The sequence below is a fragment of the Sipha flava genome, unplaced genomic scaffold, assembly GCF_003268045.1.
Source record: "Sipha flava isolate LNK unplaced genomic scaffold, YSA_version1 49429_pilon_pilon, whole genome shotgun sequence".
Lineage (NCBI taxonomy): Eukaryota > Metazoa > Arthropoda > Insecta > Hemiptera > Aphididae > Sipha > Sipha flava.
Window position 1 is genome coordinate 12,636 of NW_020273329.1, and position 20,787 is coordinate 33,422.

At 29.8% G+C, this 20,787-nt stretch overlaps 3 protein-coding genes across 5 annotated transcripts; 2 read left to right on the top strand and 1 right to left on the bottom strand.

The window, feature by feature from the left end:
- Positions 1–1,129: 1,129 nt before the first annotated feature.
- LOC112690195 lies at positions 1,130–7,681 on the bottom strand. The gene is made up of 12 exons (XM_025564149.1): positions 7,395–7,681; positions 4,219–4,421; positions 3,982–4,122; positions 3,677–3,841; positions 3,433–3,495; positions 3,275–3,359; positions 3,105–3,187; positions 2,809–2,865; positions 2,653–2,739; positions 2,321–2,586; positions 1,819–1,978; positions 1,130–1,269 (listed from the first exon to the last, which is right to left on the bottom strand). The coding sequence occupies exons 2-12, from the start codon at positions 4,412–4,414 to the stop codon at positions 1,130–1,132; spliced, it is 1,443 nt and encodes a 480-aa protein (XP_025419934.1). The 5' UTR covers positions 4,415–4,421; positions 7,395–7,681.
- A 375-nt stretch (positions 7,682–8,056) lies between these two features.
- On the top strand, positions 8,057–10,574 carry LOC112690196. 3 transcript variants are annotated; one of them, XM_025564153.1, is made up of 3 exons: positions 8,057–8,117; positions 8,713–9,037; positions 9,113–10,574. In XM_025564153.1, the coding sequence occupies exons 2-3, from the start codon at positions 8,723–8,725 to the stop codon at positions 9,833–9,835; spliced, it is 1,038 nt and encodes a 345-aa protein (XP_025419938.1). In that variant the 5' UTR covers positions 8,057–8,117; positions 8,713–8,722; the 3' UTR covers positions 9,836–10,574. The 3 variants fall into 3 exon arrangements, with proteins under 3 accessions (XP_025419938.1, XP_025419936.1, XP_025419937.1); XM_025564151.1 differs by lacking the exon at positions 8,057–8,117 and adding an exon at positions 8,543–8,573; XM_025564152.1 differs by lacking the exon at positions 8,057–8,117 and adding an exon at positions 8,559–8,613.
- Positions 10,575–16,135: 5,561 nt separating this feature from the next.
- On the top strand, positions 16,136–20,455 carry LOC112690194 (tubulin alpha-3 chain-like). The gene is made up of 4 exons (XM_025564148.1): positions 16,136–16,162; positions 17,308–17,530; positions 18,738–19,039; positions 19,631–20,455. Exons 1-4 carry the CDS (start codon positions 16,139–16,141, stop codon positions 20,453–20,455), a joined length of 1,374 nt encoding a protein of 457 aa, XP_025419933.1. The 5' UTR covers positions 16,136–16,138.
- Positions 20,456–20,787: the final 332 nt, after the last annotated feature.

Genomic DNA, 20,787 nt, shown 5'->3' on the forward strand with positions numbered 1-20,787 from the left:
ACCCACAGATATTTTTCCTTTCATTTCCTTATTTTGTGTTCAAAGGGCTCTCAGAAAATTATTAAATAAATAAACAATCCCACACAGCAATGCAATATTTATTTAACTTTAAATCAACATTTAAATTTAAAAGTAAGAAAAATTTTTTAGTTGTGTCAACATTTAAATTTCATTTGATATAAGTTATTAAATGTTAACTAACCACTATAAAACATTTTTTTTGAACCAATTTTAATTATTTATATTATGTTTAAAAACCAACGTTGTATACAATTTAAAAACCAATGGTTGTTACAATATTTTAATTACAAAATTTAATCAATATTTTATTGATATTTCTCAATATTTAATTAAAATTAAATAAATGTTGATGGTTTCAAAATTATACATTAATTAATGATTAAAATGTAATATATGTTATTAAATATTGCTTGCTAATATTATTATTATTTATTGACATACAGACGACCAATAGAAGATATGATAAATAATATACAAGTGTATATATTTTTACACTCTTTAACAATATACTTAAATATAGTAATAGGGGGAGGCTGTAACCCCCTCTTGGAAGTTATTTCAATTATTTCCTTTTTTATGGAAGTAATTTAATAACTCATAAATAATATTGTACATTACAATACAATTTTAAAAAATTAGGTATCTTAATTTTATTAGTTAATCTAATCCTGGATAAAATTTTATTTTAAAATATATTAATATCCACAAGAGTGAAAAATACAAGCTTAATGCATACAATAATACTCCCCCACCAGGCATCAGATTCACAATTTATATTTTCTTGGCAAAAATAAACAAATTCAAAATGTTATCTATATTGGTACTCTTTTATATTTTTTAATCTATCCAATTTTAACAGCAAATCATTGCTATACCTGTATTATTAAACTATTAAATACTGTCTTCATACCAAACCTTTCAATAGATACATTTATAAATATAGTCTATACATTCAAATATAAATTCTAATGGAATAAACAAAAATAATGAATTTGATCAGTTTGAGGAATCTTTTAAATAAATAACTTATTTTTTATGTTATCATTATAAGTAAAAATACTAAAAACACATAAATTAAATATTATATAAATGCACGTATATTCAATTTTTAAATGGAATTAGGAAGAGTTTTTTTTTTTTTAAGTTGTCTTTTTAAGTTAAATGGAGATTGAGCTAAAATGTATTTTATTATATCTTCAACTTCATTGAGTGGAGTAGTTTTGAATTTAATTTGCTTTTTAATTGCATCTAAAAATATATAAAAATATATTTAAGTCAATGTATAATAATATAAAAATTAGGCATGCATATTGTATATATAAAACTATTATTTCATGTAAAAATCATAAATAAATTTAAAAAAGAGTAAATATATTTTTAGATATCAAAACCATATGAAAATCAAATAAACAGAAATTACACACTAATATGTATATATTTCTAGTAAAATAAATAACATAAAAATAGTTATTTTTGTTATATTATGAATTAATTCAACTTTGATAGGGATAGTAGAATAACACTACATATATACACTACTATACTTCAATTCATGTTGAGAAAGAACTTCGTTGGCTGATTTGAGTGCAGGAGCATTGTTTTGTTTTGTGGGTGAGAGCACCAGGCAAACTAGTATAGCATAAATAAACCACCTGATAAAAATTGATTGCCACCTAAGTTCTTTCTTAATATGACTGGAGTTGTATTTAATTGCAAAATAGAGGTCATTTTATTTGAAAAATATATATATTATACTATAATCAATAACATTATAATATATAATTATTGAATACTCACCAAAAATAACAGAACATATGAATAAACTTGAAATTTTTTTTTTTCCTTTTTTACCAGTATAGGAGAACTCTGATAGCAAACTATCAGAAAAAAGTTTTGACATAAGTCTTTTGACAACTGATTTTACATTTTTTCCTCCCATATGAGATAGTTCAATGATCTGAAAATAATAATTAATTGTGTTATTATAAACTTTATTTTAAATAATCAATGCACAAGTAGTACTTATAATTAACTTAAGACAAAAACTACTTTGACCTGGGATATGTATAATTAAAACAATTTTAACAATTTAATCTATCTTTATCATAGGAGCAACTAGGGAGGGCTTGGGTGGGCTTAGCCCACCCAGTTGTATGTTATCAATACTAGTAGTGTAGGGGCAAAGCCCCTACAGGTTTGCTGATATCAATTTAGCCTACCCACAAATAGAGCTCTAGTTGCGCCTATGATCTTTATCAATAAACCATATAGATAATGAAATAAGTTGGGGTTAACTTACTAATTGATTTTTATAATTTTGATCACCAGCTATCTTGTCTTCAAATGTTTGTAAATCATAGATGTTATCGATTGGTAAAGGACAGTCACTAAAGTCGACCACATTATCAATATTTATAACATTCTTATTCAATGAATTTTGATCAAAATATTTTTCCATATGGTCAAATTTATCGAGTATTATTGCTTGATTGTTTAAAATTTGTTTCAACTCATATTTTAAAAATGTTATATGTCTTAATATATGATTTTGAGATTGCAATAAATCTGAAAAAATGAAACTTAAATAATAATATTGAAAAATGTTATGATTGTTTATTTTAAATTAGATACCATTTTTATTATTATGATCAATTTCTGTTAGATTAGGTATAGTACTACATATAGCCAAACCTTTTTCTTTTGTGGTACCATTATTGGCTGTAAAAATAATTGTCTATTATAATATCAAATATAACAGTTAAATTAAATAATAAAACTATATCTTACTATTGTGTCCTATTGCTTTATTCAAAAATAGTTCGTTAAGATTATCATTTTCAGTGTCTGTAAACACAAATATTGAAACATTAAATATTAAAATTAATTTGATTAATTTAAATTAGCATATCATTATTCATTTCATTAGCCCAATGTCTACTAAAATGTTTTAATTTAAATCATTTTCAAAACTATCAATAAAAATAATTTTGATATTCAAAATTAAATTTAATCATTTAAGGTATAGTGAATGTTTACTTTTTGTAAAATACTAAAAAATAAACTAAATAGTACAACTGACTTACCATCATTTAAAATTTCACTTTCATCATCATCTGATTTATTGTCAAATAAAATTTTTCTTGACACTGGATTTTTAATATCTATAAAAATAAACATATATAATTATAAATTATACCAACAACATTATTGGTCCCTTCTTCTAAACTACATTTAAAATAAAAATTACCACTATTTTTTTTTTTTTAGTACACGGCTTGGAGTTTGTTCGTTATCATCTTGGTTATGTTGAAACTGTTTATTGATTGAAACTTTAAGCACTACAGACATAGAATTTAAAATGTAGGAATTTAATGACTATTATATTCAAAATAAACAATACTAAATACTTACCTTCACGGGATGTTGATTTCAATGACAATTTAGAATTTGACATAATTGGTTGAGTTTTTGCCACTAAATCAATAGAAATTTGATTTAAATTATACATTTTAACATATCATATACATTATTATAACATAATAATGTGATGTTATAATGATGTGCTTTACATTACAATATATTATTTTTATGATTTTTAAATAAATTAAACTACTCATCTGTATACATAGTTTTAATATTACACATAATTACTTACGTTTCAATTTCTGAGGAGAAGGTGACCAGCCTTTTTTCTTCTTAGGAGATGACCAGCACTTTTTTTCCTGAGGAGAAAGTGACCAGTGTATCTTTTTCTGAGATATACTAATTTTATCTTTTTTTGTGTATTGAGATTGATGTTGGTCTTCATTTTCAAAATCTACTAATTTGCATTGTATATTAATTACAAAAATCAGCATGAGAACTTTAAATTTTGAAAAAAAAAACAAATACTATAAACTTAAAATAACATTTCCTATACACAAAAAAAATTAATAATTATCTATAATACTAATTCAATACCTTCAAATAGAGGCATAGAAGAATTAGATAATGTTGGAGAATACTGGTTATTAGAAGCTTTATCAATAAATGATTCATCAGCAGAAAAATCTGATCTATATCTAGCTTCTTCAGCCAATTTCCTTGCATGTTCAACAGTTTCTATACATTTAAAAACAAATCATAACATAATTGTTAAAAATATATTTTAATATATTTAAGACTATTCCTTACACAAAAAATACTATTTTAACTTACTTATGCCTTTAGTAAGTACTCTAGCTTTTAGAAGTTTAAATTCTTTTTCGTTTACTCTAATTTTTTTTTCTATAAACTTTTTTACGAAAAGATTATTTTTTGGCCAGGCACAAAACTTGCCTTTCATCCAAAACGATGGGATTGCCTCAACTGTTTCATCGTCGAAAAAATGAACAATTGAATATGAGGTATCCATTTTAGGTCTATGAGAAAAAATAATAATTTTTAAATAGTTTTGTTTAGCCTGTATTATACATTTACATTAAAGTAGATTTATTATCTAGTAATCATATAATACCATAGGAAACAGTAAATAAAATAAGAGCTTAAAAATAGTTTTAAAAAAATCCATGTGACTATCATTCATCAATAAGTAGAAAATAAATTACAAAAATATAAAAACAAATACATTTAGTATAATTAATTATATGTATAATAGGTAGTTAAACCAAAATAATTTGTAGAATAAAAATATATAAATAGGGATTACTAAGTACAAGTAACAATCTTGACTGAATCATTTAAAATATTATGACTTATTGTCATCTTGTTCATTAACTAAGATCCATGTTGTCAATGTTTTAGATTAATAAAAAAAAAAAAAAAATTAACTGACATTTAATTTATTAATTTGTATTACAATGTAAAATTGGGTACGCAATTAATACACCTTCATTATTACGCAATATCATATACTTTTTAAATTTTGTTTTAACATCAACTATTTCAAAATTTTTTGATAGATTTTCTACAATAGTAATTCCTAATTTAAAACTATTAATTGGTTTATCAAAAAACATTTCAATTTTTTCAAATACTTTAACAATAAATATTATATTCTCATTATTATTATTGGATTTTTTGCATATATTATCATATAAATTTTACAAATGATTAGTTTTCCCTGTAGTTCGTAACCTATATAGCAATCAGAGTTTGATGTTGTAACTATTTTTAAGTTATTTATCATAATACATTTAAATTGTGACCAGCCAGTACAGTATTCAACTATAGGTCCATCATAATGTTCTTTCATTGTATGTATTTGATTATTTGATTTAATAAGAGTGGGTTTGCAACAAAATTCTGAAATTTCTTCATATCGTTTAATTACTTGTTCTAGAGGTTTTTCGTGTTTTCTGATCATTTTTTTAAGGAATTTCATGTAATTTTCAAAAGGGAAGCAAGAACACCTATCAAGGGGGAAAAATTTTCTATAGTCGTCAACAATATGAAGTAACCCATGTATGTTGTGTGAATTGAATTCTACTCCATATAATTTTTCATATTTATCAACAAAGTAAATCATTAATTTTTCACTAAAATCAATTAATTCTATACTGATACCTGGAGTTAACAAAATTCTGAAGCATACATGCAAACATAAAAAATGTTTGAAAACTTCATCTTTCATAACACCTTGTAAAGCTACTGGACCAGTATAAAGTAAAAAAAGTCTAAATTCAGTAGCTTTCCATCTAGAAACATCAGAAAAGGATCTGGGATATCTTGAAAAATCGTTAGTAATGAATGGTCTAAGTGACAAATGATTAGAAGAAATAACATGCACACTTCTAGATTGTAGACGCACTGATAAAGTAGCATTTTTCAAATTACCTAACCATAATAAAATAAGCTTTTTTACAACTCCTAAACACACTAGATGCATGTAGTCTAAACTGAAGTTGTAAACCATGTCAATATGTGGTACATTGGTTAATATTGAAATTGAATCAGTTACATGATGTTCTTCGTGTATACGATTTATAAAGTCTGTATGTGTTTTTTTAATAAACCGTGTTCCTGGAAAACAAGTTCTACTTCCAATACGAACACCATCAATAAAACACCTTGAACATGAGGCAAACCCTGTATGGCCTTTAGTTTTTAGAATAAAACTTTTTGCTGGAACATCACAACAAATGCAATTCACAGTAACAAACTTTTTACCATAAGGTGTAGATATACCTATAGTTGACAATTCTTTTAATTCATTTACCAAATCATTCAAATATGAATTACTATCCAAAGGTTTTTCTAATCCCCAGTACAGTCCAATTAAAAAAACATATGTAGATGATGATACATTATCAATATTACCAAGGATTGGCCAAAATGTGCTCCCCGAACTTTTGCTAATAGGTAAACCATCAATTCCTATATTGATATTTATTGTGTCTTCAGAAATATTTAAAAACTTAATTATTTTGTTTAGCTCATTAGAAAATCCAAAATGATAATAATTTCCAGGCTGAACTAATTGAATATGCGTAGAATTATTATTTGAATTAGTTTTTAAAATTGTATGAGCATCAATTGGAAATTTATCAAAACATTTATGTGATTTTAGGCTCTTTAATAATGCTGATAAGGCAACATTTGTAATATTATGGCTGACTGCCCACTGAGCTAAAGCTTTTAACATTGATTCAGCATCACTATTACAAAAATTAAAACCTGAATACTCTATATTATCTAATACTTCTTCAGTAGTACTACCTATATCACTATCAGATGGACTATCTAGTAATTCATATTCATCAGAAATATAAAAATCATCAGTATCATTACAAGAACTAGATTTAGGTATAATTGACTGTGAATGATCATTTGTGTATGATATGTTAACGTGAGATGAGGTAGATGCTATGGATAAAACTTCTGAAAGTATTGGACTTTCTGTGGAACTATCTCTAAAAAGATCAACTACACAAACCTCTTCAATAAATCTCCTACGTTTTGTTGACTTGCTAAAATGTTGTCTATGAGCCATATTTATAAAAATTAATTTAATATTTTAGAAATTTAAATTATCAGATAGGTACAACAATTTAAATGTGATGTATACCTACACATAAAATGTTATAAATTAGGTAGGTATATAGTTTATATAAATAAAGATACCAGTATATTATATTAAAAACCAGAATATTTGATAGTAAATTATGAATAATAATTTATAAAATAGTCAAGTACTACCTACCTATTATACCTACAAATAAAATAAAAATATTCAACAAATACGTAGATTGGCTAATTTTAATATTTTACCAAAATAAACAAATTATTTTATAAAAATTAGATTAGCTAGTTATTAGTTATTGATAAATCAATACTCCAGAATAATAACCAGACTCCAGAAAAATTAAATATCAGAACTATAAAGGTATACTTACCCGTGTACGTCGTGGTTACGTAGCTGTGCTTGTGATTTGACGAGTTTTGACGAGATTTGACGAGCAATGAGACTTGACGAGTGTAACAATAATGTGACATGTAAGTCAGTACTATTCACTGGTCTACAAAATAATGAGCAGAGAGCTCTGTTTGTAGGACTGTAGGAGTGATAATATAGTAATATGTGTATTGTGTATTGATGTAAAAGCACAATCTTATTATAGTTTTTTATTATATCAATTAATCGGCTAATCGGTAATCCAACGCAACGATATTAATCGTACTACGTAATTTCCAAATAATAATAATAATTTTGTGACAAAACATAAAAATAGACTTCGTCTATTCAATATTGAATATAACACTAACAAAATTTAACAGCGTCGTCAGTTCGTCACTGTATAACTGATTATTGTGCAGAAATAAATCGTATTATTTTGAAATGTAATAATTTGATGGTTTTAATCACGATTAAAGATATATCTTTAAACGTGGTTTTAATACAGGGAATTAAACAGACATGCGCGATTACGATGTATCTGTGTGTGTGTGTGTAGCGTGTACTGCTGTCTGCTTTAAGCATTATACAATTAACATATATGAACGAAAATATAAATGTGTCGGTCCAAGGCCGAGCACTATATTGATAATATCATGGTCTTTCCAATATTATAGTAATAATATAGGCTTGCTAATGCGAAAACTTGCTCTGCAGTAAAGAGGTATAATATATATATACGCCGCATACGATATGTATAATTATATTTAAATTGAATATAAAATATTTGATTTTCAATGAACACAAAATTAAAATTAAACAATTAGTATAAATATAAAGTTAATGTTTGATTTTCAAAATTAATCTTTGTAAGTTAATAAATGTTAAATATTAAGAATTATACAATTTAAAATTTGTATTATATTTAAATATTTTTTATCTAAAATTAATTAAGTCTTATTCAATATTTCAATTATAACATAAAAATAGATCCGTTCGGAATCTTAAATTAAATAATTTTATAACGTTGGATAAAGTTTTAATTTTAAATATTTTAATTCCAATCAAAGTAAAACATTAATACAATCGTTATGATTGACAAATGCTGTGTGGGATATATTAGGTTTAACAAAAAAAAAAAAAAAAAAAATGAAAAACTATTAATGGAAACATATAGTAGGTACTAAATGTTAACATATTTTTCATTCGTTCATAAATTAGTACGTATCTTGTATTTATTAAGTATATGCATTTAATATTTTATTTTTGTATATCCTTTAAGTAAGTGTATGTGATTACAATATTTATTAATTTTTCAGTGATAACAACATGTGTACCCAAAATTCTTTATCGGCATCGATGGCGTTGAAATCAATGTGCTGGGCAGGTATCGATGACTACGAGATCAGCGTGTTGAGCGATATAATTGATCAAGTGGCCGCTGTTGTTGACAGGGAGCTAAGAACGCTACCCGAGTTAAATGATGGACATCTGTCGGTGTTAAACGATGAATATTCGTCGGCAGTGAACGATAACGTTATTGGTCAACATACATTTACAACTCCGACATACACTTATTTCGATGACGACATGGATTACGACGACATAGAAAACTTTCTCGCAAACTTCGACTTCAGTACGAATGTAAGTATTAGTAAAGCACTCGCATGTGTGCTGCACATGAACGAAATACTAATACGTTTACATTTGTGCGATCAGGCCGCTCAACGCGATGAAGTGAACAGGGTGGACTCGATTCACCGCGACCGCTGCAACCAACCGAACACCGCGGACGCGTTCGGCCCCGTTGCCCGCACCGATAATGCCACCAACTTCATAATCATCGACGACATGAGCCAAGGTGAACTGCTGCAAACCAAGCACAAAGGCCGGGACGTAAAATACTTCTATCTGACCGTCAACGTGAACGAAAGCTACCTGTGCGACGTGTCCAAGACCACCATCAACGTGTACGATCCGCGGTCACCGGTGCGGTTGACCTCACAGCAGTTACGGTCGTCGTCGTTGAACCCGGTCAGCATAACCATCGACACGGAATCGGCTGCAAGGCTGTCCCTAGAACTGGCAGAGGCGTCCGCCAAATCTAAATCGTCCTCGTATGGTGCGGGGACCGCCGTGGCGCGTCCTCCGCCGATGTCCCGCGACGAGAGGCGCGCCAAGCTGTTGATGGGGGGGAACGGTCTGGTAAACAAGATCAGGAGCTTCCACAAGCACTCGTTCTCCGAAAGCTCGGACGGCATCATCGGCAACTGGTCTCATCGGCTGGACAGAACGGACGTGATGTCGGCAACGAAAAAAATGAGAAACATGACATACTGCGCTCGTCACAATCCCGTGGCCCATACCGTGACACACACGTTAAACGACTACAGGCGTCGCGACTTGCCTACCTTACCCGAAGCCCGGCGCCCGAGACAATAGTCTGCGTTACACGTAGGGCGCGTCAAACGAAAATTGTTACGTTTGCAACAGTATTTTTCATTAGCTTTTGTTTTTTTCAACGCCTACAGTTTTTGTCGTTGCACAACTCGAAACGCTACATTTTATTTTACATTTAAGGATTGTTGATCAGTCAGTCCTCAGCCGCTTTACGCGGTTATTGTTCAATGTGTTAAATATAGATCTATCCGCGAGCCGTACGGTGCGGTATACATACATACGGCACGTTGGTTACACACGTGTACGATTGATTTTTGTAGTAAAAACAAAATAAGCGTTTCTTTGCTGTTGGAAAAAATTCGTAAACTCGAAATTTTAGAGGTGCCTAACAGACCTTGATAGGAAATATAACATGGATATTTTCGCTATGATGCTAACTAATAATTCGATTTAATTTTTAGACACAGATCCATAAAGCACGGACGTAAATAGAAAATTCCACGTTAAACCTCCAACGCCGAAAACGTTTTATACTTGCGGTTAATATAAATATATTGTAAAAAATATTTCAATATTTTTGCTTAATTGTTGTACGTAAGTTAAAAGCAGAAACTATATAAAAATTCATAATCGTGACGTGCGGAATCCATTTCTATGATTAAAATAGTTTTGATATTGCATTTCAACGTGGCATTCTAATTTTTTTTATAGCTTCTTTATTCCAACAGTTACGTGTATAGAATTAATGTATATTAATCTTAAATAAAAAAAATATATTGTTTACCGATACTTTAAAAAAAAATTATTTTTTTTATGTACATTAACTAGAATTGTTTATAATTTTGTGTGTTATAGCTTTAATTTAAACATTGTAATTTGTATAATTTCCCTATTTTAATAATTTATGAAAAATACATTTATTTAAACAATTAACAATTACTAAATATTATTTACTGTACATTATTGTGTTAAATTACTCTTGTAGTTACATTGATTTTTGTGTAATTTAATTTCAGTTGTAAAATGTCGAATATTTGTACCTAGCATTTATATGATAAGAAATAAACTATATTTGTATTCGTTTTCAACAACCGTTGTAGTGCACTTTATAAACATTAAATAGTACTGTCTTACTGAATTTCAATAAACACTATCATATTTTTAATTTATCTGTAAAAAAAAGTTATAGACATAATTTATAGAATACTGTTTACTATTATTACTTTACTATATTAAAGTAGAAAGCGAATTTAATCTAGATATCTAACTTTATATATATTAGTAAATTTATACACATTTTAGTAGGGTGAATTATTATAATTTTGTACATTTTTTTTGAATCAACTAATCTCCATCCATTTAATTATGGTATTTACTCTATAATAAAATATATTTTGGCTTTAGATTGATTCAATTTCGATTAAAATATTTAAATTTGTTATTAATTTCAAATACATTTTCAGAGACACACGAAAACGTCTCAATAAAACTAAAATAAGAAATCTATCTCGTGTTAGAATATGTATAATACACATACATTGTATACAGTGTGATCACGATTTAAGGTAACATTAAATGTCGAAGGTAGATGATCTTGTATTGAAGTGAATATTTTAGAGGGCCTAGGGGGTACTTAAATACATATATATTCATAATTTTCAAATTTTTAACATTTATGGTGTGCGTATGCGCAATACAACTTATATTTTTTTAAATGGGAACACTAATTTTATTTTACATATTTGGATAGATTAATATTTTTTAGTTCAAATTTTGACTTACTCTAATTTGGTCAAATTTTTAAATAGAAAAAAAATTTATAAGACAAAAAAATGATCCGGGTTCAAATCCTCCCTCCCCCTCAGGGCCAAAAAAAATAAAGAAAATTGTTTTATTATTGATGACGTGTAATATATTCGTAGTTTCATTATTACACTTTGAACTTAAAATATACAACTATACAAATATTATGATAATTAATAATTATATTGATAGATGTTTGAAAAGTTTTGTTAACTATACTGTTTTTATATTCCAATAGCTATTACTTTACTGTAATGTAAAAATAAATTGTAAATTGGTAAAAAAGTTCTATAAAACAATATCTATTTATATCAGTTATTTACCTGTGCAACGAAAAAAAAAAGATAACGATTATTTTTACTAACCCCCCCCCCCCCCCCGAGCAAAATTAAATGTACGCCATTGATTATAAATATATATTAAAATTAATAGGTTAAAACCAAATAATGTACAATAATATGTATATGTATTTTATGTTACATATGCAATTTATGTATTAAGCTTTTCAGTCACATAGGTTGAAGTATGATATTCGATGATTGTTTTATAGTAATCATACAAAAACTATTGAAGTAATTAATAACTATTAATTACTTAAAATAAATATAAATTAATTTTAATAATTACTTCGTTCATTATTATTATTCCGTCAATTGCCAATAAAAGGTCTTCCAAGGTACTTTTAACTATTTCAATAACTTTTTGATTACGGTCGACTTCTTGGCCTAAGAATATGTTCATGGGTTGCGTAGGACCCATCATATTCAATCCAAAATTTTATTCAAATATACAACCTTTGATCCAAAGATATAAAATATTATTATGAATATTTTTTTTCTTTTGATTCCAAACATATTAAAAACAAGCGGAAGTTTATCTAACAATTCTTTAGACATGTTGTAGACCATTTTTTCCCTTGTCACTTCACTTCCACCACTAGATCCCTTTGGTTGAATCAATGTTAAAGTATCAAACAGTTCTTGAGCAATATTACTTTGATATCTATGCAATAAATGTAAATGTATTCAATTATAATTCTAATAAACCTTATCATTAATAATAAAACTATTATTATTATTATTAATATTACAGTTTTAAACTTACGTAATGTCGGTGTTTGGATGAAGTCCACACGACTGAGGTGGATCCTTAAATGGCATTTCTTCGACTACTGACAAATAGTTTGACAATACTTCATAATTTAATATGTTGTATCCTTTATAAAAACAAAACGCTTCGTCAAAAATACTGTCAGTAAACCAAAGTTCGATAAAATTGTTTAATAATCGTCGGTCATAGTCATCGGTTACACGGCCACCATAATGTACTTCGGCTGTCATTTACCTATGATACCGTTTTAACAATGATTATTGTACAAGACATGTAATATTTTTAATGCCAATTTTTTTTTATATGGGAGAAAAAAACTTAAAAGTAAAAAAAAAAATACCTCTACAGTCATATAATAACAATACAATTTCAATAAAATTTATGGTTTACCTGATAGTCAATTTGAGAATTGACATTCACATCGTCAACAATATTTTATAAGTACAAAGTTGACGAGTACCAATCCGATGTGTTGAACTCATAGGGAATATTCCATCCGATGGGCCCAAATTTTCTACAATCTTGTACGACTGAATGAAGAAAAGAAATTATGTAAAGTATTAATCTGTATTAAAGTGTATTTGAATTACCCAACGTTTCTTCTCCCATGTTGTTATATGTTCTCATTAAACCAGCTCGTAATCCTTAAAAATCTATGAAACTATATTAATTATACTCATTAACTTTCGGTTCATAGTTATTTATCAGTAAACAGTTTTTTAGCAGCTTATAAATAAAATATATTTGTGTAATTGATTTATAATATTTTTTTTGTGGATGTAAATGAATACTTTCTGGTAGCTCGTACGTAAAATGCACAGATATTTGTAGAAATGATATCGAGAATTTCGGATGAACTTCTGTAGTTATCCAAATCCTAAAGCTCGATTGATTTGACGGTGAAACACTATTATATATAAATGCATATGTTTCTTAAATAAATTTCAAACATAAATGGCAATTTTGAAGTAATATCCATCCTCCCTAAATGAACATATATAAATATTAGAATATTAGTATTTTCTAGAATAATTAATTTAAATCTCGCCGATTACTTACATCGATTCTTTATACGTTAATTCTTTATAAATCTCTCGGCGTGTACTTCTTGACCCTGGTCCATAGTTACGGAATTGAATGGGATTTCCATTTTTTTTGGCAGTTTTCTCTATAAGATCGCTAGGATATGAACCCATGCTTAAAAAACATATCAATGGCGTATCACTTCGGGATTCCAGATACATTTCTTCGATGTCAAACATCATCGTTTCGACAAACTGTAATTCCAACGATTCCCCGACGTAAGTAAATGCTTGGTTTAAAGTTCTATCTGGATACCACGCTCTTATAACCAATAATTTTTCGAACACACTAATAGTATGCGAATTATTTGACATTATTTCTATTTCTGGACTACTACTTTCATACCAATTTTTTCACGCAGGGCCATTTTTTTCTATCATCGTTAATATTTCATCGAACGGCGGAAGAACTTGTAATGCAGTTAAATTCATCCAACAAATGTCGGTCATCCAATCAAAAGGTTTGGGCCTGATAACGACAAATTAAATTGTTCTAACAACTGTTGCAAAGAGTTCTGATACATAGGATTGACCATTCCAATTTCTACAATTAAAAATTATAACACAGATCCACGAGTTGCTATCGAACGATAATTTTCACGCATCAAACCAATTTTGATTTGTGTCTCACCTCTAATTTTTCACTAACATTCATAGACGTATCTTTCGTTTTATTTAACGTGTATAAAACTGTTTCATCGTCTACTAATGATTCTTTTACAATGGTTAATTTTACTAAAAAATCATGTTCTAACTTTTGCATTTTTTGTTTTTGAGAAATCACTTCTGTGATCAATTCTATACGCTCTTGTTCTAATTCTCTTTTCTCAGTTTCGATCACTCTACTCAATAATTGATCTACTAAACCATTCATAGTCACAGTAAAGTTGATCACTACACATCGAGCATAGAGCTCCGGTGGATATGATGGATTACCAAGTTTTGAACTGAAATATAGACGAAAATGTTCGCTTACGTCAATTTCTTTATCTCCAAATAACACTTTCAGAGTTCTACCAACTTTATAATAGTTTTTCTCCAAAATATTATTTATAACTGGATCTACATCTTGTAATATATCTTGGATTAGTAACGGTTTTTCCATTAATACACAGTTTTCAAGATGATTTCTAACATATTTATCATCGAAAAAAGTAATTCTTATATCGTTTATTGCTTCTTTATTTTTAATCCAAGATATCCCTTGGTTTTGCAGATGAATCATAATAGTACATTTTGACGATTTTGTAACAATTACATCGTTTTGAGTTGATAGTTCGTCATTCAGCAGCCCCAGGAGATTCCATTCACTTATCGTTAAGGCATCGGCGAATTCATCTGTCACGTTTAAATTAGGAGATTTTAGAATATTCTTTTGAATTAATTTTTGATTCCACGATTGCATCAAATATGTTCTATATTCTTGGTTAAATGGCCCAGAATACGATAAAAAGCCTGTAAAGAGAACAATATCTTTCAATGAGTTTTATATAAAATTAACAGCATAAGATATGGATTTATAATAGAAATAATTTTATACAAAAATATAAGTATAATATTTAAATATTTTTCTCCATAGTAAAAAAATATTTCTGATATATCAATATTTGTTTAAAGTACGATGTACATAGATTATACGGCTGTAAAATACGTTTATGTAACGTATGTACATATATGTATATGTACGTTAATGTATATTAAATGTACAGTATTCGTATATTTATTTTTGTCCTAGAAATCAACTTTTTTTCTACTAAATATATATATACATAAATATAGGTTACTTGGTGAAAAATGGTGAATTGTTTGGATTACAGGGCTTCAAATCGGTTAAACCTTTTTTTTTTTTTATTATAACCGGTTTTATTGGAAAATGTGTATGAACGAAAACAAAAATGGAACCACAATTACTAATTTTATAGAACAAAACGAAGTAGTTAACCAGAAAAAATATTTTTCGTTCTCGAACGGAAATAAATACATTTTTAATTACGAAATATAATTAATATTTAATTTTAGTTTTTATACATTTTGTTAAGTTGGTCAGCCTGTTTTGTTTGACAAAGACAGGTAAAAATTATTAGATAAATATAAAATAATTCGCAAGATAAAAATTGAACAATTAAGTGGGATTACTGGTTGTAACCCCACACTACTGTAGATAATATGTGAACACGATTAATGACAACTAGAAACCACATTGTTTATTGTTACAATACCGTTTTTAATGGACGATGGTGTTATCTTAAATTGTATCAAATATTTGTGAATTTTGTTCAGCATTTTGAATTAATATGGTTTTTCTTTTTTATCTTACTCGATAATAAATATTGCAGTAATGTTGTTCATTATGTATGTTTCTATATTCAATATTGTAATAAAAACTTAAAAATGTGTATAATATTATTTATTGTATATTAATATATTATAAATATATAAATTATGAACTTATTTTAAGAATATTTCACGATAGTTGAATTTTCTAATTAATTATTTCATAATTATGACAATGAATTGTCTGAGGTATAAAATTGTTATAAAAAATATATATTTTTTAAAATAACAAAATTAACCAGTTTTATTACTTTAAAAACTGCTTTTAAAAAACTATAAACTATAAGATCAATATTATTCAGCTTTTAAAACCGAATAAAATAGTAGATGAACTAAAATAATTAACTACAAAAAATCATTATGGTTTGAAGCTCTGATGGATTATCCTAAAGAAAACAAATTGTTGAGCATTACCATTGATTAAATATACAATATATTGTATATTTAATCAATGGCATTACATTTTTTTTAAAAGTAATATTTTAATATCGTATACTCGAAAAACTTATATTTTTATTTTTATCAACTTAATAGGTATTCTAATTTTTTTAATATGTAAATAAAGAAACTAATAGTTTATGTATAAAAATAGTTAAATAAATATAATAAATGAACAAATGCTTAGCCTGGAATATTGAATTTGAAGTATCAATTTTATTTTTTATTATTATTAATTTTTCTATTATATACCTACTATAACAAATGTATTACTTTCAATAAATTACACTACTCGACATTTTTATTAATTATTTAGAACGAGCTAATTACATGAAAATCATTAATGCTATTTTATTTTGTTCGCCTTTCTATATACAAATATGTACATAAAATACATACGTAATATACGTATATATATACGTAGGTATATAATATAATTTCCTCGGCAACCATTTTTGTTTAATGATATTTTACATTGACTAAAAATATATTCCGATTTATCTCACATATGTGTTAATACTAACTATTCAGTATTCAGTTATATTATTGAAATATCATTGAAATCGTTCTGATTTATTTTCAATATGGTAAGTGTTTATATAATGAACTAAATATTAATACTAATTAGATAATAATAATTTCAGAATTCCCTTATGGTTTCGAAATGTAATAATTATTGTCACTATCAAACGGTTGGACATAACAATATTATCATTGCTAATTATTGTATTTGCTTTGTTTTATTAGCGTGAATGTATATCTGTACATATCGGTCAAGCTGGAGTACAAATCGGCAACGCCTGTTGGGAGCTTTACTGCTTGGAACATGGCATTCAACCGGACGGACAGATGCCTTCCGACAAGTCAGTGGGTTGCGGCGATGACAGTTTCAACACGTTCTTCAGCGAAACCGGCGCCGGTAAACACGTGCCAAGGGCCGTGTTCGTTGATCTCGAACCGACTGTCGTGGGTAAGTATTTTTCTTAATACATTTAGCATTTATTCATAACACAAAACATTTGGTTGGAATAAGTTATTGTTGTTAAATTTTACGATACAAAATTATTTGAGTCGTTTAAATACAATGATATACGACAGGGGCGGATTCAGAGTCGGAGAACTGTGGGTCAAGTCATTTCAAGAGGTCATTTATTAGGGATGAAACTGAATTAGAAATAAATACCTTGTAAAAAAAGAAAAAAAACACAATATGCTCATAAAAGTGCATTAGTATATTTATATTACATTTTAGAATTAGTGATATCACCGATAATGACTTATTTAGGATTAATAAATATAATCTAATTTTATCAGCGTAACAAACGTACGGAATAATATATGATTTACTTAACTTTCTCCTAAAACGATATAACTTAAAATATAGATTATGAATTGAAAAATTTTAAATTTTGAATATACATGGCATTCATTTTTTCAAGTAACTCCAATGGGCCAACTGTTCAAGAATCCAAATCAAGGTCTAAAAAGAGAATAAAATTTCCAAGAGGCCAATTATGTCAAAAAAATATTAACTGTGGTTTAGTTGACCCCCTGAACCTCCCCCTAGATCCACCCCTGATATATGAGTACTTTACTAAGTTTAAAAATCCCGAGACATAAAGTTCGAAAGAAATTCGGAAACTTACTCCATTTTAAATATTATTAAAGTATATAACAATAATTATACGAGTATGTACAGTGAACCATCGGAAATTATCATTTTATAAACATTTGAATAACTTTACAAATAGATTTAAAATTAGCAACAGTTGGCCAATTTGCTATAATGTATTTTATAATAGCTCTTTCTCCAAACTGCAACATCGTCCTAACGCTTTAGTCTCTCATTTATTATCACGTACTCTTCCCGACAACACACCACGCCGTTTCAAAAAGCCTATTGAATTAGTTAAAATAATATTGATTAAATAAATAAATAATCATGGATGGTTTCATTTCAGCTGGATGACTTACTTCATCATGCGATTCTTATTTCTTATTTTATGTTACACACATGTATATGTACAGTCATTGATTTTACTTATTGTATATAATTAACTGTCTGTAAAAAACGGATTATTTTCAACCCCCATGCGTTAGTTTAAATTGTATGTATGTAATTTCACCATATCACAAAACAAATCGAAACAAAAATGACACCGCACTACTTGTTACAGATGAAGTGCGAACCGGCACTTACAGACAACTATTTCATCCGGAGCAGCTGGTCACGGGCAAAGAAGACGCGGCCAACAACTACGCTCGTGGCCACTACACCATCGGCAAAGAGATCGTCGATCTGGTGCTGGACAGGATCAGAAAGCTCGCGGACCAGTGCACCGGACTCCAAGGGTTCCTGATATTCCACTCGTTCGGCGGCGGCACTGGTTCCGGATTCGCTTCGTTACTCATGGAACGGCTGACCGCGGACTACGGGAAAAAGAGCAAACTGCAATTCGCCGTTTACCCGGCGCCTCAAGTGAGTGCGGTGTCACCCATTATTAGTCCGTTCGGTGTACAAGTCGTGCAACCGGTGCCGGCAATACTCTCCCCCTGCTTTATCAACGGCACAGAAAGCGCCCATTACGGGCTTAAACTAAAAGTGTGAAGAACCAACAATCGTTAATTTTCGCCGACACATTATTCATACAAGCGCGAGGTGTTCCGTAAAGACTTCGTTTGTCTCAGTATTTCTTCGACGCGCATACTATTGAAATCATTAAATGTTTGTCTAGTGTTTATAATTAAAACATTCCAATTGGTATATGAGTATAAATGATGATTTTTTTTTACATATTTGCCTCGTAAAGATCATTCGCCTATCATCGTAATGAGCACGTATAAATATGTAGGCGCTGATTTGATAATACCGTTATGTTTGTAAAACATGCACGTACCTTTCATGATTCTTTTGTAACACGACCGTTGAAATATATACTCCGTAATAGTGTCTCGTTAAGACAAATCGAGATGTTACCGAATTTTGGAAAACGCGCTGCAATAAACACAACCTCTGTAAAAGTATTTCAAATGGAAATAATAAAAAAAAATTCGTCCCTCTCGCTAACAGGTGTCCACGGCGGTTGTGGAGCCGTACAACTCTATCCTGACCACGCACACTACGCTGGAGAACTCGGACTGCGCGTTCATGGTGGACAACGAGGCGATCTATGACATATGCCGTCGGAACCTGGACATCGAGAGGCCCACGTACACGAATTTGAACCGGCTGATGGCGCAGATCGTGTCGTCCATCACGGCATCGCTGCGGTTCGATGGCGCACTGAACGTCGACCTGACCGAGTTCCAGACGAACCTGGTGCCATTCCCGCGGATCCACTTTCCGTTGGCCACGTACGCACCGGTCATATCCGCGGAGAAAGCGTACCACGAGCAGCTGTCTGTGGCCGAGATCACGAACGCGTGCTTCGAGCCGGCCAACCAGATGGTCAAGTGCGACCCGCGGCACGGCAAGTACATGGCGTGCTGCATGCTGTACCGCGGCGATGTGGTGCCCAAGGACGTGAACGCCGCGATCGCCACTATCAAGACGAAGCGCACTATCGTTTTCGTCGACTGGTGCCCGACCGGGTTCAAGGTGGGCATCAACTACCAGCCGCCCACCGTGGTACCGGGTGGCGACCTGGCCAAGGTGCAGCGGGCCGTGTGCATGCTGTCCAACACGACAGCTATAGCTGAGGCGTGGGCCCGGCTCGACCACAAGTTCGACCTGATGTACTCGAAGCGCGCGTTCGTCCACTGGTACGTGGGCGAGGGAATGGAAGAGGGCGAGTTCTCGGAGGCGCGCGAGGACCTGGCCGCCCTGGAGAAGGACTACGAGGAGGTGGGTGTGGAGATCAACATGGAGGAGGGCGAGGGCGAGGGTGATGCGTGACCGCCGCGTCGTTCCCGTAAATTTGCGTACCGTTAAAACGAACTTACCAGTCCCGACACATCGTATCGTGATCGACGAATATACTCGGTATACCGAAAGCGCGTATCCGTTGTTGTAATATCTATATTTTTATACATACGTAATACACGTTCAATCATTCTTTACCCAGATTGTGTTCGTTTTTTGCTTATTTATTATCGTACCGCGATCCTGGATCAAAAGGTATGACTGGGGCGTATACAAAAGGGGAGGGGTACAGATTCCCCCCTCAGGCGAAGAAGAAAGGTGACCATCGCCGAGCCTACATTCCTACCATTGAACCAAACACATGT